At 38.5% G+C, this 24000-nt stretch overlaps 1 protein-coding gene across 37 annotated transcripts in view; it reads right to left on the reverse strand.

Moving 5' to 3' along the window:
• The window catches only part of syt7a (synaptotagmin VIIa), a 214020-nt gene that overhangs the window by 108760 nt on the left and 81260 nt on the right, over positions 1–24000 (reverse strand). For all 37 annotated transcript variants that reach the window (XR_015525965.1, XR_015525969.1, XR_015525964.1 and 34 more), the window contains exon 2: positions 9476–9579. Coding sequence is in view for 6 of the 37 variants with exons in the window: in XM_087311462.1 (XP_087167588.1) it covers positions 9476–9579 (104 nt within the window). In the remaining 31 variants the exon portion in view is untranslated. The remainder of the gene's footprint in view (positions 1–9475; positions 9580–24000) is intronic.

A 24000-nucleotide genomic window follows, 5' to 3' on the forward strand; every position in this document is an offset into this window, starting at 1 on the left:
TAGAATCAAACTAACACTACTCAAAACAACTTGGTAACTGAATAGCAATACATTATCAACACCTTAGTAACTGCATGGCAACAAACCCAGAACACTGTGGCAGCCACATAACAAAATGTTAACAACAACCACAAACATCTAAGCAACCTCATGAAAGCAAACTCAGAACACCACGGCAACCATATGGCAGCATGTTAACAACAACACCTACAAGCATCTTAATAACCAAGTAGCAACACACAAACAACGCTATAAAGTACTCAGAAACTTCATAGCATCAAACTCTACTCAAAACACCTTGGCAATTGCATAGCAACACAGTAACAACACCTCTAAAATCCTTAGCAACCTCATAGCAACAAATACAAAATATCCTAAAACCAAATAGCAACACAGTAACGACACCTCTAAAAACCTTAGCAACAACATATCAACAAGCAGAACATCATAGCAACCAAATAACAACACAATACCAACACATTTAAAAACAGTTGCAACCTCATAGCAATGACCTTAAAACACCATGACAACCACATAGCAACAGCTTAACAACAACAGCTATAAATATCTTAAACCAAAAGCAACACTCAAACAAAACTGTAAACTACTCAGAAATGTCTCAAACTAACTCTACTCAAAACACCTTGGCAATTGCATAGCAACACAGTAACAACACCTCTAAAAACCTCAGCAACCTCAAAGCAACACACTTAGAAGATCATAGCAACCAAATAGCAACACCTCACTAATCTCATGGCAGCAAACTCAAAACACCAAGGCAACCACATAGCAACATGTTAACAACATCACAGACAAACATCTTAGCAACCAAAACTCAACAACACAAAAACAAAACTGTAAAATGTCTAGAAACTTCAAAACAACAAGATAATACTTTTCAAAGCACCTTGGCAACTGCATAGCAACACAGAAACAACACTTCTAAAACATCATAGCAACAAACTTAGAACATCATAGCAACCAAATAACAACAACAACCATAAACATCTTAGTATCCTTATTGTAGAAAACTTAGGAAAAAAATGGCAACAGCATAGCAACATGTTAACAACACCCGCAAACATCTTTAAAAACCGAATAGCAACACAAAAACAAAAATGGTACAGTACTCAGAAACATCAAAACATCAAACTAACACTACTCAAACCCGCTAGAAATTGTATAGCAACACAGGAATAACACCTATAACCATCTAAGCAACCTCATTGTTAAAAACTCAGAACACCATGGTAACCACATAGCAACATGTTAACAACAACATCTACAAACATCTTAGCAACCAAATAGCAGCACACAAACAAAACTGTAAACTGCCTACCAACAAACTAACACTACTCAAAACACCTTGGCAACTGCATAGCAACACAATAATAACACCTCTATACACCTTAGCAACATCATTGCAACAAACCCAAAACACCGTGGCAACCACATAGCAAAACGTTAACAACAGTCACAAGCATCTTAGCAACCTCAAGGAAGAAAACTCAGAACACCATGGCAACCACATAGCAACATGTTGACAACACTTGCAAACATCTTAGCAACCAAATAGCAACACACAAACAAAGCTGCAAAGTAGTCAGAAACGTCATAGCATCAAACTAACTCTACCCCTTCGCAATTGCATAACAACACAGAAACAACACCTCTAAAACCTTAGCAACATCATAGCAACACCTTAACAATACCTCTAAACACCTATCAATCTCATGGCAGCAAACGTAGAACACCATGGCAACCACAAAGTGACATGTTAACAACAACAGCGACAAACATCTTAAACAACACAAGCAAAACTGTAAACTACTCAGAAATGTCTTAGCATCAAACTATCTCTACTCAAATCACCTTGGCAATTGCTTAGCAACAGAGTAACAACACATAAAAAAACATAGCAACAAACTTAGGACACCACAACAACCAAGTAGCAAAAACACCCATAAACATCTTAGCAACTTCATGGTTGAAAACTCAGAACACCATGGCAACCACATAGCAACATGTTATCAACAACACCCACAAACTTCTTAGCAACCAAATAGCAACGCACACAAACAAAACTGTAAACTGCATCTCAACAAGCTAACATTACTCAAAACACTTTGGCCACGGCATAGCAACACATTAATAACACCACTAAACACCTTAGAAACATCATTGCAACAAACCCAAAACACCATGGCAACCACAAAGCAAAACAATAGCTCCCGCTAACGTATTAACAACCAAATAGCAACACAGAAATAAAACTGTAACCTACTTAGAAACTTCAGAGGAACAAACAAAAACAACTTAAAACACCTTGGCAACTGTCATAGCAACAAACTCAAAACATCATAGCAACCACATAGCAACAAGTTAAAAACACCCGCAAACATCTTAGCAACCAAGTAGCGACACACAAAAATGTAAACTAGTAAGAAACTTTATAGCAACAAAACAAGCAACCTCAGAAAATCATAGCATACACAGAGCAACATTTTAACAACGTGGACAATCATCATAGCAACACAGAAACAAAACACCTTGACAACTGCATAGCAACATGTTAACAAAACCTCCAAACTGTTAACCAAGCACAAAGCAACATGCAAACAAAACTTTAAACAACTTAACAACACAACATCCTCACATAACCGCATACCTACTCACTAATAACACCTCTAAACCTCTTAGCAACACATAGCAACACACAAACAAAACTCAAATGCATAACAACATTCTCAAGTAACACCTTAGCAACCTCAATCGAACATCCTAACAACTGCACAGTAACAACATCACATAACTTGAAACACCCAAGCAACAGCACATCAACGTCTGAACAAAACACCTTAGCAACACACAACTTACAGAACTAAACACCATATCATCTGCATAGCAACACCACACACACACACATTCTGGTGACAAACTATTAGTCCTCCTTTAACACGCATCCATCTAACGGCTCAGTTCAACTTAATGCCGCTTGCAGAGGTGACCCGTCCAAGCTTAATGAAGCAGAGACAGGTGCAGCTTCCTGCTGAAGTGCAGGTCACTTCCTGTCCAAGCTGATAAATACAAGGTCATGAAATGTTCCGAGAACTCAAAACACAGACACACACACAGGTTAAATTAGCTAGCAACAAAAAGGTATAAACAATCTATTTTCAATCTGGTCTGATCGCTGGTTAGTAACTGGTTACTACAGTTGCTGTTGGCTGCCAGGGTGTAGTTGCTAAAGATATTCTAAGTGGTTTTCAGCACAGTATTCAGTAATCACTGTAATGTGTGGCTGCTAGGGTGTTGCAATACAATATTTTAAGTGTGTTTATTTGAGCACAGGGGTCTCAACTGCATGTTACAGTGTTTGTGGTTGCTACAGTATAATGTTGCTAGGGAGTGCAGTATTATACATGTTCTTCAACACACAGTTTGGTTGTTGCTACAGTAATTGGCTGCTAACGTGTTGTTATGAAGTTGCTAAAAGCATTCTAAGGGGTTTTCAGCACAATGTTGATGGTTGTGACAGTATGTGGTTGCTAGGAAGTTTCTATGCAATATTTAATATGTTCTTTAGCGTACAGTTTGGTTGTTGTTACAGTAATTGGTTGCTAACGTGTTGCTATGAAGTTGCTAAGGCATTCTAAAGGGTTTTTATCACAATGTTAATTGCTGGAACAGTATGTGGTTGCTAGGGAGTTTCTATGCAGGATTTTACATGTTCTTTATCATACAGTTTGGTTGTTGCTACAGTAATTGATTGTGAACATGTTACTATGACGTTGCTAAAGCATTGTAAGTGGTTTTCAGCACAGTGTTGATAGTCGGAACAGTATGTTGTTGCTAGAGAGTTTCTATGCAGTATTTTACATGCTCTTCAACACACTGTGTGGTTGTTGCTACAGTAATTGGTTGCTAACGTGTTGTTAGGAAGTTGCTAAAAGCATTCTAAGTGGATTTCAGCACAATGTCAATGGTCAGAACAGAATGTGGTTACTAGGGAGTTTCTATGCATTACTATGGTCTTCGTCATACTATATGATTGTTGCTACAGTAATTGGTTGCTAGCATGTTGTTATGAAGTTGCAAAAGGCATTCTAAGTGGTTTTCAGCACAATGTCAAAGCTTGGAACAGCATGTGGTTGCTAGGGAGTTTCAGCGCAGTATTTTACATGCTCTTCAACACACTGTGTGGTTGTCGCTACAGTAATCGGTTGCTAACTTGTTGTTATGAAGTTGCAAAAGGCATTCTAAGTGGCTTTCAGCACAATGTCAAAGGTTTCTATGCAGTATTTCATATGTTCTTCATCATACAGTTTGGTTGTTGCTACAGTAATTTGGTTGCTAGCATGTTGTTATGAAGTTGCTAAAGCATTCTAAGTGATTTTCAACACAATGTCGATGGTTGAAACAATATGTGGTTGCGGGAGTTTCTATACAGTATTTTACATGCTTTTCAGTACACTGCGTGGTTGTTGCTACAGTAATTGGTTGCTAATGTCTTGTTATGCAGTTGCTAAGAGCATTTTAAGTGGTTTTCAGCACGATGACAATGGTCAGAACAGAATATGGTTGCTAGGGAGTTTCTATGCATTACATTGTCTTCAGCACACTATATGATTGTTGCTACAGTAATTGGTTTCTAACGTGTTGTTATGAAGTTGCTAAAAGCATTCTAAGGGGTTTTCAACACAATATCAATGGTCAAAACAGTATGTGGTTGCTAGTGAGTTTCTATGCAGTATTTCATATGTTCCTCATCATACAGTTTGGTTGTTGTTACAGTAATTGGTTGCTATCATGTTGTTATGAAGTTGCTAAAGCGTTGTAAGGGGTTTTCAACACAATGTTGATGGTCGGAACAGTATGTGGTTGTTAGGGAGTTTCTACAAAGTATTTTACCTGCTCTTCAACACACTGTTTGGCTGTTGCTACAGTAATCGGTTGCTATGAAGTTGCTAAACGCAAAGTGGTTTTCAGCACAATGTTGGAAATCGTTACAGTAGCTATGCATATTTTAAATCTTTTTCAGCTAACTGGTTTGGTTGTGTATATAGTAACTAGTTGCTAATGTGTTGCTATTTGCTTGATAAAAGTATTCTAAATGGTTTGTAACACTGTTAGTGGTTGCTAAAATATGTGGTTGCTATGTGGATAATTTGCAATTTTTAGCAAACTCTTCAGTAATTGTATACTGTATGGTTGCTAATGGTATTGTAAGTGGTTGCTAGGGGGTTGCTATGGTATTTTAAGCTGTTTTTAGCTGCAGTTGCTACAATAAGTTGTTGGTTGCTAGAACATTGCTAGGTGTTTTTTATAGTGTCCAGCATATTGTTATGGAGTTACTAAGATGTTGTGGGAACTAAAACAAATATATATTTATACATTTTATTTATTTATTATTTTACTTTTGAGGAGATCACAAATAAAGGTCTCCAAAGTACAGCTAGCTAAATACACATAAAAGCATTCTCCCTAGCACACACACACACACACACACACACACACACACACACACACACACACACACACACACACACACACACACACACACACACACACACACTCAGAATTCCTCCCAAACAGTAACACACACTTAATATGCTTGTGCACATCCTCTCTAACCGAAGCACACATATACATGCGCTGGATCAGAGGGCACATATGAGCTCAGTGACCTCATGACACCAGCTATGATCGCCTGTGGTCAGTTATTTTGGGAGGAATAAGGTCAAAGATCACATTGCGTTGCGCTTAAGGACATCTGACTGAATTTCCGATTACGTGGACGTGCGAGATCTCCTGGCATGTTCAATTAAGTATTTCGCTTCTGGCGGTATAAATGGGAAATTGTCCTTTTACTGTGAAACCCTATTCAGGTCACTCAAGGTTGTTCCAATCAGCGCTGCCATTTAAAAAACTGATCAGGGTCCAAAATAACAGGTCTGTTGATTCAGTCTTCAACTGGAGAAAACCCTTTCGGCTACTCCCATGACATCACAGAGGAAACACACGGAATGCGTGATATCAAACAAGTGTGAAATAGATAGATAAATAAATAAATAGACTAAATATTAAAGAAAACATGATATTTGCCTGCACAAACCTAAGCAAAAAAAGCTAGTTTCCTTTGGTGATTGCTGGGACGTTAGTATGTAGTTGTTATTATGTTCTGTGTGATTGTTATGGTGTTGCTATGCTTGCTATCCAGTTGCTAGGGTGGTGGGGTGTTCTATATAGTTTCCATGGTCTCATGCAGTTGCTAGAATGATATATGTGGTTGTTATGGTGTTGCTATGCTCTATGAAGTTCTTTATGGTTGCCAGGGTGTTGTTATGCTGTTTCTGTGTGTTTGTCAGTGTTGTTGTCCAGTTGCTAGGGTGTTCCATATAGTTTCCATGGTCTCATGCAGTTGCTAGAATGAGATCTGAGGTTGTTAGGGTGTTGCTATGCTGTACGATATTATTTATGATTGCCAGGGTGTTACTATGTTCCTACAATGATATCTGTGGTTGTTAGGGTGTTGCTATGCTGTTTCTAGGATGTTCTGTGTGTTTGTCAGTGTTGTTGTCCAGTTGCTAGGGTATTCTATTCTAGTTTCCATGGTCTCCTGCAGTTCCTAAAACAATATTTGTGGTTGTTAGGGTGTTACTATGCTGTATGACGTTTTTTATCGTTGCCAGGGTGTTGCTATGCTGTGTTTAGGATTTTATTTGTATTTGTTAATGTTGTTATCCAGTTGCTAGTGTGTTCTATATAGGTCCCATGGTCTCCTGCAGTTCCTACAATGATTTCTGTGGTTGTTAGGCTGTTGCTATGCTGTGTGATGTTCTTTATGGTTGCCAGTGTGTTACTATACTGTTACTTGGATGTTATGTGTGTTTGTCAGTGTTTTTGTTTAGTTGCTAGGGTGTTCTATATAGTTTCCATGGTCTCCTGCAGTTCCTACAATGATTTCTGTGGTTGTTAGGTTGTTGCTATGCTTTATGATGTTCTTTATGGTTGCCAGGGTGTTGCTATGCTGTTTCTAGGATGTTCTGTGTGCTTGTCGGTGTTGTTGTCCAGTTGCTAGGGTATTTTATATAGTTTCAATGGTCTTCTGCAGTTGCTAGAATGGTATCTCTGGTTGTTAGGGTGTTGCCATCCTGTATGATGTTCTTTATGGTTGCCAGGGTGTTGCTATGCTGTTTCTAGGATGTTCTGTGTGGTTGTCAGTGTTTTCGTCCAATTGTTAGGGTGTTCTATATAGTTTCCATAGATTTATACAGTTCCTAGAATGATATCTGTGGTTGTTAGGGTGTTGCTATGCTGTATAATGATCTTTATGGTTGCCAGGGTATTGCTTTTCTGTTTCTAGGATGTTCTGTGTGTTTGTCAATGTTGCTATCCAGTTTCTAGGGTGTAGCTATGCAGTTTTTTAGGATGTTTTATGTGCTTGTTAAAGTGTTGTTATGCAGTTGCTAGGGTGTAGCTATGCAATTGTTGGGATGTTCTATATAGTTTCAGTGGTGTCACGCAGTTTCTATAATGATATATGTGGTTGTTAGGGTGTTGCTATGCTGTATGATGTTTTTATGGTTGCCAGGGTGTAGCTATGTTGTTCCTTGAAAGATCTATATAGTTTTCATGGTCTAACTCAGTTGCAAGGATAGGTTGTTAGGGTGTTACTAGGCAGTTGCTAAGATGTTCATTGTAGGGGTGTTTCACCTTGGTGGTTGCTAAGCTATGTGGTTGCTAAGGTTTCAGGACCCCGTTTAGGGAACATTCTAAATGCCGTATAGACTACAACACATACACATCAACATGAACATGCAACACATACAACTGACTCACTCTCTAGGGTTCGAGCACACACGACACATTGGGAATCAATTAGCTTTGACTCACAAATACGAGCCAAACAAACCAGTCGGTAAAGAGCTGTGCGGCACAGTTCCACTCCATCTGTCTAATGAGCTGCGGGGCCGTCCTAATCAATCAGGCTTTACACTGATTAACTAGCATGGAGACTACCTCCTTATTATTTTACATTTTCAAAGGTTTTCAACAAACCCATGTTACACAGTTTAGGTATGAGCAGAAAAGCAATTAAATTAAAAAGATGCGGATGGCAACTACAATTTCGATCACAGATGTGTGTTTTGGTACAACACAACAACATATAAACACAATGAAAACGATTTTAAAAGACATTAAAATTAAATTTCTGCGCCAAAACTTAAACTGTAAACTCTAGACAGACTTGGCTGAAAAACGTAAACTAAAATGCTTTGTTATAATTATTTTTAATTGAAAAAATTTAATAATTTAGTACTTTATTTATTATTAACTCAACAATTTACATTATACTTATTTTAAAACAAACACAAGCTAATAAATGAACCACATTCTGCGTCATTTTACTAGTGTTGCCATGGGCCAACCTGATTTCATGACATATTCCTGGATTAACATTTATGTTGATCCTGGAACAACGTTCCAATCAGCCAATCCACGCCTCAATTAGTTTGCTATGAGGGAATGAAGCACGAAAAACAAAGCCCCGCCCCCTACTTAATATTCAATTTTAGTTGAAAGTACATCAACATGCTGAAATAAAAGCAACCCTGGCTCATTTTAAATAGGTACCGCTATATACATTTCTGGCGAGCGCCAAATACGTCCCAGGAGCTACGTTTTTTTGCAGTTTTTGTTTTCGAAAATTACCGCTGTGTACGCTTTTTCAGATCTCAAATTACTCTCGCAAGTGCCATTCGCACCTGCTGTTCTCACGTAAATCCACCAGAGGACGCTGTCAACTGACAGACCAATTGACTGATCCACCCTCTTCCTTTCCTAAACCCAACCAATAGTGTTTTCAAAGCACCAACTGACCCACTTCCCTAAACCTAACGAGCCCTCGCCTGATTTTTACCACGTTTTTCAGATTTTACCACATTCTCACCCTGTTATTTACTTGTTTATTTTATTTTTTGGATTCTGTTTTTGTCTTGCGCTTTCTGGAACCGTTCTTCGCCAGACTCATCGTCGTGGTCAACTCCTCTCTCCATCTCAAGTCCACTGGCATACATGGCGAGCCACTGAACAAACTGGTAACAGCGGAAAATCTGTCCATATGGAGGTAAGGGGTCAGGCAGTTAGCACGAAAAGGAACGGCGTCATACTCCCGGTAGCGTTCGCTTTAAAGACAAATGCAGCCATACGTACTTCTGGCTACATAATCCACGATCTCCAGATATGTTTACGCGGGTACGTTTTTACAATGAGCCTACGTTGAATAAAAGACAACTTCAAATTCACACAGACTTTAAAACTAAACTTCACAACACCTTCAAGGCCCTTCAAGAACAGTTTTGGACAGCACTGCAAAACAAATCCATGTACATGATTGTTTTAAAATATTTGCCAGCAACAAGTGTGTGTGTGTGTGTGTGTGTGTGTGTGCGTGTCTGTGTGTAAAACTCACCAGCTTGCGTTGACACCATCCACAGACGCCACAGAGAGCCACCAGCCAAACCCCACACACAGTTACCGCCAACGACACCAGCAGCACGCTCAAAGAGATGGAGCCTGTGAATCACACACACACACACACTCAATGTTAATATCCGAGCAGAGGGGGAACAGTCTGACATTTACTCTGACGCGAACGCTAAGAGTTTATGAAGTCTCTAAAGTCCTAAAGACGGATCAATATTTTTCATGATGGGCACAAATGTGACTGGAGAACAAATTCAGAAAGATAGAAAAAGACATTTGCGGAGGGAATGAGAGAGAGAGAGAGAGAGAGAGAGAGAGAGAGAGAGAGAGAGAGAGAGAGAGAGATTGAGAGAGAGAGAGAGAGAGAGAGAGAGATCGAGAGAGAGAGAGAGAGAAAGATGATTAAAATTTTAATTAAAAAATTAAAGTGTTTTAGATAATTATTCCTGTGTAATAATAAAGATTAGAGGGAATCTTCTCATCCACCACCAGTCTGCAGCACCTGCACGACACGACTGCAGCCATATTGCGCCAGAAAGCACACCACACACTAGCTGATTGGTGAAAAGGAGACAGAGTGACGAAGCCAATTATGATATTGGGATGGTTAGGAGGCCATGATGGACAGAGGCCAGTGGGTAAATTTGGCCAGGACAGTGACTCTCTATTATAGGTGGGCATAGATAAATTTTTTTAATCTAGATCATTCTCATATTAATCTTAAAATGTATCTAGATTAAAATGGCTCATTTGAATTCTGCCGAAGGCATTCAGAATATGTGTGCTCCCCAAATAATGACTAAAAGTAAGTCTTTGAGAACAGGTTTCTCAAGCCAGGTGTCCCATTAGACAAGGGGCACATCTCCTGTTTCCAAAATGCATCTAAAACTGCTTGAGAAACTGTTTTACTATGAAAATTGGTAAATTGGTTCAATAAGATGTACTTGTGTTTACTAACTGTTTATGCAGTTAAACATGAATGTTGAACTGTAGGCCTACATAAGCTCCAAACAGCGATTTTTAACCCGACTAAAGTCATTACTGAACTAAACATGAATGGAATTAAGATGTGGAGTATGCAGAGATTAGTGGCGTTATTGAAGTCAACACCGTGGTCAAACTATTACCGTTATGTAGGACTTCTCCATATTTTCCGACAAGATCCACACATGTGGCTGTCAGTAAAGGACCAACCGCACGCACAAACCCACACACACACAAACACACACACACACACACCACAAAATGCAGACATTTTTTTTCTTTCCATTTGGCATGGGTTATTAAATTCCATAACACTTTCACCAGTCCTTACAACTTTTTTGCGTCTAATACACCAGTTTGTCACGGGGGCATGAATAAAATGTTCATGAGTGAAAGTGAAACTGCCAAACTGCAGTTAAACTCACCCAAAATTACAGGAAATTCTTACATGAAAGCACTTCATGCAAACACCTTATTTATATTATTATCTATTTAGGCAAATAACTAGACTACAGATGTCCATGTAAGCGTAGTCAGTAGTGTTTTCAAAGTAGGTGAAAGATCCAGACGGCCGTCCTGCTGATTTGATTCAGAAGGGCACTTTTTTTTTTGTCAGACGGCTCACCAGTTTGACTTTCATTTACTGTCATTCATTTTAAAAGCACCCGATTCATCTTATTTGTATATGTTTTACTGGAACGCATAAACTCTACAGTTGCCTAATAGTTAGATGTTGAGCTAACATTAATCAGATTCACTCTAGTGAACTGCATCCATGTTAGTACGTCATGTTTGATGTGGTAATTTTGCAGTAGGAATACACACGGGTTGGAAGACTCGATCTCGCCCCCTACAGTGCAATTCGGCCAGGTATACATCCACGCTAAAATATCAAGGTGAAAGTCATCATAGCTTGCATAGAACAGACTCAGCTCCCAACCCGACTTTAACGGGGATATTTGTTTTTAAACACCCAATCAGAGTCTCGTGTTAACACCAATAATGGCCCACTACTATTCTCTATACTCACTGACAGTATCGAGTCCCCTTCACTACACTGGGGCGTTAGGACCCACACAGAACGCAGGTTGAGCACAGATCTCTCGCAAACGCCTCATACTGACTGTAACCCCAAACCATGATTTTCCTTCACCAAACTTGACTGATTTCTATGAGAATCTTGGCTCCATGTGGGTTCCAGTAGGTCTTCTGCGGTATTTGTGATGATTGGGATGCAGTTCAACAGATAATTCATCAGATAAATCCACCTTCTGCCACTTTTCCAAAGGATCAACTAGAAGTCAAGTTACTATGTGTTGCTCTTACTGTCAATGGCAGGACTTTTGTCAGGTAGTGTAGGTAGGGTGCATTATAATGTTCTGAGGGGGTGTTGCTAAGCAGTTGCTAGAATTCTATGGTTGGTTGCTAAGACATTGGTGGTTAAAGTGTTCTAGAGGGTGTTCAGTTGCTAGAATGTTGCTTTTGGTTACCAAGGCCTTGCTATTTTCAGCATGATGCTTGGTGGATAACATGCTAGGGTGTTCTAAGTAGATTGCACTACGGTTGTAATTAAATTGTTCTGAGTGGTGGGTTGTTAGGATGGTTGGGGGATTGCCAAGGCATTTCTATGCCCTTGCTAAGATATTAGAAGGGTTTTTTAGTTAGCTGCTGGGCAGTTACAAGAGTTCGAGGTTGCTAAGTCGTTCCGAATAGGTGGCCAGATTTTCAGCATGTTATTCTGTGGTCACTATACTGCGATTGCTAGAGTACAGTGAAATTCAAAGTGAAGTTTGACAAAAATAATTTCAAGAGGATCTCATGCTATGATTGTGTCACGACTGGGTATCACAAAAACAAAGGAAAGATCCAAGTGCAGCAAAACACATTCATTACCAAACAATAAAGATCCACAAAAAAAAATGACAAAGGGACAGGCAAGGTACCAAAATCGATGAAACCATGAAGTGCAAAAGTGAAGCACAAAAGTGAATCAAACACAAACTAAACACCCTGCTGAAAAATCCAGCTTAAACCAGCCTAGGCTGGTTGGCTGGTTTTAGCTGGTTGACCAGCCTGGTTTTAGAGGGGGTTTTGGCCATTTCCAGGCTGGTTTCCAGCCATTTCCAGCCTGGTCTTAGCTGGTCAGGTTGGAAAATGATGAGCCAAATCCAGCTAAAACCAGCTTGACAAGCCTGGTTTAAGCTGGATATAGCTGGTTTTGGCTGGACTCCCAGCTTGGCTAGGCTGGTCAAGCTGGTTTTAGCTGGTCATCTCCCAGCCTGACCAGCTAAGACCAGGCTGGAAATGGCTGGAAATCAGCCTGAAAGTGGCCAAAACCCGTCTAAAACCAGCCTGGTCGACCAGCTAAAACCAGCCTAGGCTGGTTTAGGCTGGATTTTTCAGCAGGGCAGGTATCCAAAAACTTAATAATGATACTAAACAAAGTGAACAAACAAACAAACCAAACCAAACACGATGAACCAGATCACGAATAAAGCACGACAGACCTAAACAGAACACTGAAAATCCAAAGGCAAACTAAACACAACATAACATAACAGGGCTTATAAAGACAGAACTAATTAGACAATGAGAAACAGCTGGAAACAAGGAGTGATCACATGACTAGGATACAAAACACAAAAACCAAAACAAAAAATGGTGCCCTTGAAAACCACCAGAGGGCACTGCAGCAGGTGTGACAGATTGACCGCAGCTGATTCCGCATCACAAATCAACGGAAAACCAATCAGATGAATCCTAGCCTTCAATAATTAGCCCAGAAATCCCCCTATCCTTTTCCCCCTATAGGGAGGACTTCCTGATCTACAGGGACGATCTTCCTATAACTTCCTGATCTCGGACCCCCTTTATGCCAGATGACCAGATGGGAGCCCTGGACTCAAGCTTTCCGAGCTCAGGGTTGTCTCCCGAGACAGCGTGCCAAAGTAGCAATCAGTATTAAGTAATAGCTAAGTGTGAACTCCCTGCTGAAAAAAAACGCTTAAACCAGCCTAGTTTTAGCTGGTCGACCAGGCTAGTTTTAGAGGGGTTTTGGCCATTTCCAGGCTTGTTTCCAGCCATTTTCAGGCTGGTATTAGCTGGTCAGGCTGAGAGATGACCAGCTAAAACCAGCTTGACCAGCCTAGCCAGGCTGGGAGCACAGCCAAAACCAGCTATGTCCAGCTTAAACCAGGCTGGTCAAGCTGGTTTTAGCTGGATTTAGCTGGTCATTTTCCAGCCTGACCAGCTAAGACCAGGCTGGAAATGGCTGGAAACCAGCCTGGAAAAGGCCAAAACCCCTCTAAAACCAGCCTGGTCGACCAGCTAAAACCAGCCTAGGCTGGTTTAAGCTGGATTTTTCAGCAGTGCTCCTGAAATGATTTTTAAAAACACGATGTTTAATGGTGCAATGGTGGTTTCTTCCGTATAGCCTGATATTCTGTGTGGGCTTTTCAATGCTGCTAAGGAGATGAATTCAGCAAGACGGTTGTTGCTATGTTTAATTTGGTTGCCAGGGCGTTGCTATGTGGTTACCACAAGGTTCTGGTTGATTTTCAGCACAGCTGCTATGTTGTTGCTAGTATGTATAGAGGTGTTTGATGTGTTCCGAGTGCTTTATAGAGCACTGCCCTTTAAATTGCTGCTCAGCCATGATGGTAAACGAGCTGAAAGAGAAAACCGACTGTCGACAGTTTAAGCTTCATGATCACAGTCAGACACAACAACACCTAAAATCAATAAGCGGCTGGAAGAGTCTGCATTTACATGCTCACTATGGATTGTGTTTTCAGACGATGACACCTAAAAACAGCTCAAGCGAGAAGTGTCTCCTTTTCATACATATTAAGGGAGTTTCAGGTATAACAAGCACTGAGGGCTGCAGATGTAAGACGAAGAGGCAGAACGAGACGGAGAGAGGCAGGAAGGAAGCTGACAAAATATGATGAATGGACACATCTGCTGATGGAGGTGTAGGGAGGAGATGGAGGGAGGGAGGGAGAGATGGGAGTAAAGAGTGATAAACGCTTAAGATTGATCTCTGCTGTGAACTCAAAGGGACAAAGCGTGATGCACTCATGCAGTCTGTCTGTCTCTCTCTCTCTGTGTGTGTGTGTGTGTTCATGTAGTATACAGACTTTCTAATCCGCTGCTCCTGGCACAACCTTGTGAAATGGAAGCAGAACCGAGCCTTTACAAATCGACAATGCACCAATTTAATGAATTAATTCCCTCCAGTCCTGTAGAATACATGTGTAAAAGCTACAAATGTGTATTTATTATACACTCGCCGGCCACTTTATTATGTACACCTGTCCAACTGCTCGTTAACGCAAATTTCTAATCAGCCGATCACATGGCAGCAGCACCATGCGTTTAGGCATGTAGACATGGTCAAGAGGATCTTCTGCAGTTCAAACCGAGCATCAGAATGGGGAAGAAAGGTGATTTAAGTGACTTTGAATGTGGCATGGTTGTTGGTGCCAGACGGGCTGGTCTGAGTATTTCAGAAACTGCTGATCTGCTGGGATTTTCATGCACAACCATCTCTAGGGTTTACAGAGAATGGTCTGAAAAAGAGGAAATATCCAGCGAGCGGCAGTTCTGTGGGCGCAAATGCCTTGTTGATGCCAGAGGTCAGAGGAGAATGGCCAGACTGGTTCCAGCTGTTAGGAGGGCAACTCAAATAAGCACTCGTTACAACCGAGATCTGCAAAAGAGCATCTCTGAATGCACATCACATCCAACCTTGAGGCAGATGGGCTACAGCAGCAGAAGACCACACCGGGTGCCACTCCTGTCAGCTAAGAACAGGAAACTGAGGCTACAATTCACACAGGCTCAGCAAAATTAGACAATAGAGGATTGGAGAAACATCGCCTGCTCTGATGAGTCTCCATTTCAGCTGCAACATTCGAATGGTAGTGTCAAAATTGGGCGTCAACAACATGAAACCATGGATCCATTCTGCCTTGTATCAACAGTTCAGGCTGGTAGTTGTGGTGTAATGGTGTGGGGGATATTTTCTTGCCACACTTTGGGCCCATTTGTACCAATTAAGCATCATGTCAACGCCACTGCCTACCTGAGTATTGTTGCTGACCATGTCCATCCCTTTATGACCACAATGTAATTATCTTCTGATTTCTACTTCCAGCAGGATAACACACCATGTCATAAAGCGTGAATCATCTCAGACTGGTTTCTTGAACATGACAATGAGTTCACTGTACCCAATTGGCCTCCACAGTCACCAGAGCTCAATCCAATAGAGCATCTTTGGGATGTGGTGGAACGGGAGATTCACATCATGGATGTGCAGCCGACAAATCTTCAGCAACTGCGTGATGCTATCATGTCAATATGGAGCAAAATCTCTGAGAAACATTTCCAGTAGCTTGTTGAATCTACGCCACGAAGGATTAAGGCAGTTCTGAAGGCAAAAGGGGGTCCAAGCCGGTACTGGTAAGGTGTACCTAATAAAGTGGCCGGTAAGTGTTTGCAAAATGTAAAACATTCATTCAAATCAGCCGATTAAAATCTATTTATTATAATCACTGTGTGTATTTTTTGGGTATTGAATGAAAGACCAAGAGCTAGTTAAAATACATAAGTTCTATGAAATGTGTTGGTTTGGCGTCCGACTATTGACCTTATTCTAAAATGCGGAAGTGCGCCTGTTTTCGCGATTGTCTTAGAACTTCCGATTCAGTCGCCTATGGGAGAAATGACTAGGAATAATAAACGGCAGAAAATGGCCAAACTACTTGCTCAACAAACAAATGTTTGCATGACTACACAGACCAAGTAGCATAATATAATAAGAAAATATTAAATTGCAACATCAAGCAGCGTAACGAGCAGTTGTTAACGTCAAAAAATGAATGGAAGTGAATGGGACCGGAAGTCGCGAGACAAAAAGATTCAAATGGCAGCGCCCACTCGCCAGCTGAGAATAAGGTGAATAAACCTGTGGCCTTGATCTTGGTCTTCATCAAAAAAACAACCTTCACCTCTATCTGAGGAAGACGCAGAGCAGTGGATTATATTTCTCTCTCACACACACACACACACATAGTTTTTATGGTCTTTTATCAGAGTGTGTGCCGGTGTAATCGTTCCTGACCCCGGGGAACAGAGGGGAAGAACAGGAGGATGAAGGTAAGTTACGTCTGTCTCCGACCCGAGCACCAATACAGTGATGACATCTAAAAAGACGACAGAAATGTCCCTGCTCAAGGACACACACACACTTGCACAACTATCTTTATGAGGACTTGGTCTTGCTATACTTCAGGAGACGTTTGGAGATATGGAAATAAGTATTGAACTTGTCACGTTTTTTTTCCTGGGAATAAAATTCCTAAAGGAGCTGCCGGCATGGTCTTGAGCCAGATTTTGGTAAAAACTCAAACAATACAAACATAAAAATAAAGCAAAAACAATCAGAAAAAAATGAGTTCTGTGTAATTACAATCTAATGACACAAGGAGAAATAAATGTATTTAACACTTTATATAAAGGCTTTTTGGGCGACGGCAGCTTAAAGACGCCTCTCATATTGAGAATGAAGTCAAGTGCATTGCTCAGGTGTGAGTTTCTCACAGACTTCAACAGAGTGTCAAAATCTTGATGGTTCTGTGGGTCTCGACTGTCAAATCTGTTCTTTAATTTCTATCATGTGTTGGATTGGAGTCAGGTGATTGGTTGGGCCATTCTACAGCTTGATTTTCTTTCTCTGAAAGCATTTGAGAGTTTCCATGGCTGTATTTTGGATCATTGTCTTTCTGAAATGTCCACCCTGGTTTCAAAATTCACAGGAGGGCTAATAATTCTTCATTGATATTAACAGGCCAAAATAATTTCACTTTGATTTCATGGAGACTTCATATGTAACACACACACACACACACACACACTCATATTTGTCGAGTTAAACAGTGTGCAGTTAGCAGGAGCGTACAGACGGAGGGTGATAAGGAGAGCTTTGGTTATTGTTTTGGCGTCTGCAGATAGCGCTGCTCTCCGTGTGACGCTTTCTGTGATTCTCATCTCGGATATATTAAGAAGTCTCGCTGTAATATTACAGTCGGGCAGTATGAAACAGACAATAACTCGCTCGCAGCCTCTGAAGAGCAGAAATGGACAAAACATCGCAGCTTATTCTGGGAAGTTCACAGCGCAGACGTGCGAAAGAAAAGCCCATAGGAAATAAACACATCAAGTTGGATTGTATTTTTGACAACAGCGGGATGAATTTCACTAGCATGCAAAGGCCATTTATTATTATTCAATTGAACAATTATTATTATTATTATTATTATTATTATTATTATTTATTAATATTATTATATGCACTTGTCAGAAAAAAATATTTATCATGAGACATCATTTTAATTACAATTTAGAATATTTTCTGCAAACTGACAATATTATTATTAATAACAATTATTATTATTATCTGTACTATAATTGTTATTATTATTATTATTATTATTATTATTAATTTTACACGATTATTATTTATACATTTACAAATCTTTTTAAGGCATTATGATGCATTATTTTAATTAGAATTTAGAGCATTTTCTCTGAAAAGGTCTGACAATAATAATAATAATAATAATAATAATAATAATAATTATTATTATTATTATTATTATTATTGTTATTATTATTATTAAATAGATAATTGTTGATCCATTATTTAAATGGTTTTAAACATTATTTTTGTCTATTTTTTTTACCACAATTTTTTCCAATTCCATCAAATAAATTATTATTTATTAATTATAATGTTAATTATTATTTACTTTTTTCCTATTATTAGTATTATCATAATTATTATATTAGAATATAATATTACTAATAATATAATAATAATTTAATATAATAATAATAATAATATAATACTACTACTACTAGTACTTTTCATGTTTATTTTTTTATTAATATTTACACATTTACACAATTTTTTATGTATCATGAGGCATTTTTATTATAATTTTGAACGTTAAATTATTATTATTATTATTATTATTATTATTATTTATACTTTTTCGAATTCTATCAAATAAACATTATTATTTTATTAATTATAATATTAATTATACTTACCTTTATATTATAATGAATAAAACAGAAAAATATAATGCAATCATATTTATTCGTAGTTATATAATAATAACAATAATAATAATAATTATTATTATATTATTATTTTTATTATTAGTAGTAGTACAAGTAGTATTATATTATTATTATTATTATTGTCATTATTATTATAAATGTTACCATTATATTAATATTAATATTATTATTATATTAAATTATTATTATTATTATTATATTATTATAATAATTTTCTTATTATTCTTCTTAGTAAAGTATTTTATTAATATATTATTATTACTATTAACAAAAAAAATGCTTATAATACATAATAACCTAACTATCATTATTATAACCTACTTTAAAAATATGAATTAAAAATTAAAAGCAAAACAGTCATAAATGAATTAGAATAATTATTACTCATATTACTGACATTTCTTTTTAGCAGTGTTTGGGTTGGTAGTGTTTGTTAAGCTGTCTTTATTTTAAGCTAATTAAAAATTAAAATCATTTCGGAGTATTAAAAGAAATGTAAAAAGATCCAGAATAAATCCCTGACAAAAAAAATTCAAAAAAAAGTCAAATAATTAGATTTTTTTTTAAGAAAATGTATTTCATCATCATGAATGATAATAACGGAGACACAGATATGAAAAGCCCTTAAACAGCCTTCATTTTCCCTCAGCTGGATTAAATTTCTTATCTTCTTCCTCATAATTTTAGCATAAACACAGGAGTTTTCACAAGATTCACCTTTAGATGATCAAACTGAAGCTGCTAAAAGAAAGAGCTCAATAATCTCTGCCGTTTCTCACAACATTTGCATTAAACCTCTAAAAGCCATGCAGAGACAGAGGACAGTGTGTGTCTCTCTCACGCTCACTCGCTAACACACTCACTCACACACACTCACGCACACAGTCTCTCTCACACACACGCATTGATAAACTCTTAATGATAGAGAGGCAGTAGAGTTTGAGCTGCAGCGCTGGATTAAAGCTCTGCTAACAGCTTCAGTCTGCTCTTCAGGAATAACATTCTCTATTCTGCTTCCTCCTCATTACCTCATCAGCAGGACTGGACGGACGGACGGACGGACGGACGCCACAAACATATTGTTGATATGTAAATGAGTCCACACTGCAGTTTCACTTCAGTAACTCTTCTTATCAGACTCAAGACAAAGAACTCAAGACAAAGAACAACTTCTCAAATACATTCAAACTGCGGTTGGATGATGACGAGGAGGATTTCAGTATGGTCACCATTTCTCGACTAATCAAGCACGATCAGCAGTAAGGTAGACGGACGGACGGACGGACGGACGGACGGACGGACGGACAGACGGACAGACAGACAGACAGACAGACAGACAAGAAAAAGGAGAAAAGGAAAAGAGAAAGAGAAAAGGACGCTGTGTGCTCTTGACCAAATAAAAGAATCATCCAGACTGTTACACCAGCAACAAGTCCAAAAGCCAGGGTCTGTCATGGTATGGGGTTGTATCAGTGCTCTTGGCAAAGGTAACTTCCACTTCTTTGAAGGCACCATTAATGCTGAAAAGTACATAGAGATTTTGGAACACATGCAAATTTCACATCCATGCATATTTGAACAAGAAAACCACCTTCTACACACGATACAAAGTCCTGACTGCAGAGGAAGAGGATTCAGATAATAGACTGGCCTTCCTGCAGTCCCAACCTGTCTACAATAGAGATTGTGTGATGCATTTTGAAGAGCAAAATGCGATAAAGACACCGTACTGTTGCCCACCCCATATAATTTAAAAAAAAAAAAACAAGTTTCTTAAACTGTCAAACTGTATATTACAATACAAAATGGTGGGCATCACCAAAGCACCCACAATATCTATATATTACACGCAATATTATACATATAAATTTTGCAATATATGGCAATGTATGTCCTTATTGCAACTTTACCAAACTAAACAGAAACAGAAATGTATCTTCTTCAGTCAATAATGCCGCCTTTCATACATTACATTAATTATAATAAAATAATGGCAAAATATCGACACTAATGCACGTGGATATTGATAATTCCGCAGATAAAAATGCAATATCATGCTGTATTAATATACCTCCCCTAACAAATAATACATTTACAAATTAATCAAATAACCAATTAATTGAAAAGTTGTCCATACTAAAACAGTTCAAATAAAACACGTAGGCTAATATCAACAATGAATTTCATTTACTCATTCACTCATTCATTCAATTTCTTTTCGGCTTAGTCCCTTTATTAATCCGGGGTCGCCACAGCGGAACGAACCGCCAACTTATCCAGCATATGTTTTACGCAGCAACGTGGGAGGTAGTGCTGTCGCAAGAAGGTTGCTGGTTCGAGCCTCGGCTGGGTCAGTTATTGGCGTTTCTGTATGGAGTTTGCATGTTCTCCCTGCGTTCGTATGAGTTTCCTCCAGGTGTTCCGGTTTCCACCACAGTCCAAACACATGCGGTACAGGTGAAGTGGGTAGGCTAAATTATCTGTAGTGTATGATTTTGAATGAGAGTGTGTGTGGATGTTTTCCAGAGTTGGGGTTGTGGCTGGAAGGGCATCTGCTGCGTAAAAATGTGCTAGATAGGTTGGCGGTTCATTCTGCTGTGGTGACTCCTGAATAATAAATGGACTAAGCCGAAAAAAAGAATGACTGAATAAATGTTTTACACAGCGGATGCCCTTCAAACTGCAACCCATCACTGGGAAACATCCATACACACTCATACGGACCATTTTTGACCCAATTCACCTGTACCACATGTCTTAGGACTTGTGGGGGAAACCGGAGCACCCGCTGGAAACCCACACCAACACAGGGAGAACATGCAAACTCTACACAGAAAAGCCAACTGACCCAGTCGAGGCTCGAACCAGCAATACATTTCCCAAAGGCAAATAAAATGGCTGCTGTTGATATATTCCAGTTATACATCAGTTATTATTGTTTAATTTCTGCTCATTTTAGCTGGAGAGCCACAAGTGCCTGGACAAACTGGAGCGTATGAATATTTCAGAGGAACCAGCCGTTTACATCAGAGCGCCAGCGCTAAGTGCTCTGGCTTGTTAGCGTAGCGGCTAACACGACTAGCAGCTGGATGTTTTTAGCGGCTCACCTTCTCTGCTTTCCTCTCTCTCACACACTGTAATTTACTCCATTATCAAATCCTTCAGACAGATAAAGTGAATTAGCGCTGCAAATTGAAATATCGCATGACCCGCAAATGACAGAGAAAGAGCTAAAAACCTGACAGAGCAATTTTTACCCACTCAAATCTGACGTGTGGTTGTTTATTTATTTCTTTTGCCTCTGAGGTAGCTACACTTAAAACCCTTTTCTTTGTTTGGGTGACATTTTTCACCACTTTTTTGTGTGACTATAAACATCTGCTCTCAAATGCTTCAAGCTGTGGCAAATTGCCCTGTTTTTAAAGGATTTAAAGCAGAAATGATATTAATAAAAGCATTTACAGTTATTCTTCAAGTAAGACTTGCTTAATTGGAGGTGTAAAGTGGTTTAAACGGTTGTTTTTACTGTAATTTTGGGGTTTAAGGTGTTATAGTCATGGCAGAGCTGTCATTATTGGATTAAATTTAATATTATTACACAGAAAAGATTAGTCCATTATTATTTTTCCTATTATAATACATATTTTTGTTTAAATATGACTAAAGGAAATGTGTTGTTTATATTTCTACAAAATATAGGGATGAATGAATAAAATAAAAAATAACTTAGGCAGAAATATAGCAGAACTATACTAACATATATCCATATATATTGATGTAAAACTATTTTTATAAATCAAAATTAGTCAAATGTGATCGATTTTTGGTCTTTCTGCGCATTTTATTCATAATTTATTAAAAATTTAAGACAGGAATATATACATTTTTTACAGTGTACGTTAGATACACTCACTGGCCACTTTATTAGGTACACCTGTTCAACTGCTTGTTGGCGCAAATTTCTAATCAGCCAATCACATGGCAGCAAGTCAATAGGTGCGTTCGACTTCATGCAGCGCTGCACAGATCAATCGAAATCTGTATCCGCTTGTTAGGTGGTGACGTGTTTGTGACGTATGTAATACTGTTTCCGGGTCCAAGCCGCCACTCATTTGAGTGGAGAAATCATTCGTTTATGATCACGTTTTATTCCTATCACACATTAAAGTTAATTTTATACAAACTCATAGTGTACACAACAATCTCTGGGCTTGCTGCATACCAAATACCAAAAATTTTACAATTTATAAAAAAATGAATCACTTTCTGGCCATTGGATATTAGGCATGGACATATATATTGCGATCGTGACTTTCGAAAGTATTAAATCGCTTTGTAAACGTTTATTATTAACATTTCATGAATCTCCCCATTCAGTTGAATAGAGCGATTGGACCCGGAAGCCACTTTGCGTGGCGTCACACTTAACAAGCGGATTAAAGCAGTGCATGCTGGTTAGAAATGTTGTCTGGATTGATGCTGCGCCAACGCCAAGTCACATATGGCATGAAAGTACCACGAGAGCGCTCCGAGATCAAACGATTCAGCCAGTGTCGCATCTGAAGAACGCTGCGGGAGCTGCGATGATGACACCTATATTACACGATTGCCCGAGTTCACCGCATGACAACAACAGCGTGTGTTTCGCTTTTATTAATTGACAAATGACCTCTCACAAATTTCAAAACAAACAATTAACTTGTTGTACCATCTCTATCTTGTACACATCATGCTTATTAAACTTCAGATATTTTACTGCAGTACCAGCTTTTGTAAAATAATTCGTTCATAATGACTACATTGTTTGCACAGGTTTGTTTGGTCTTTTTTTTATACAGACTACTGTATTCAGCTCTTTAAACGATTTAAATTATATTTTAGTAAATAACCTAAATATTAACTATAAATATAAATATTAAACGTAAAAATATATGATTGTCAGTGTTGGGCAAGCTACTTGAAAAATGTAGTGAGCTAAGCTATTAGCTACTCTACTTAAAATGTAGCTTAATTACACTAAAACCTACCCTCTGGGAAATGTAGCAAGCTAAGCTAAAAGCTACTAGGCAAAAGTAGCTTAGCTACATCGAAGCTATTTTTGCAATTTTTTTTTTTTTAAATCGCAGCAACTTAAATCCAAGTCTATCATATCTTAGAGATCAATAAAACTGCCAATGAAACATATGAGGCATAATAGTTCAGTTCAGTTATTTACTGTAAATAATACGCTGTACTAAACAGAAACACATTATAGTATATAACAGCTAAAACAAAAAAAATCCAATAAAAGCAGGTGTTACACATTTAAAAAATTATATAGTCATTTATAGTAAAGAGAAATATTTTGACATAAGCATTATGCATATGGTATATATA

Source organism: Danio rerio, chromosome 25 (genome assembly GCF_052040795.2).
Source record: "Danio rerio strain M-AB ecotype USA chromosome 25, GRCz13ab, whole genome shotgun sequence".
Taxonomy (NCBI): Eukaryota; Metazoa; Chordata; class Actinopteri; order Cypriniformes; family Danionidae; genus Danio; species Danio rerio.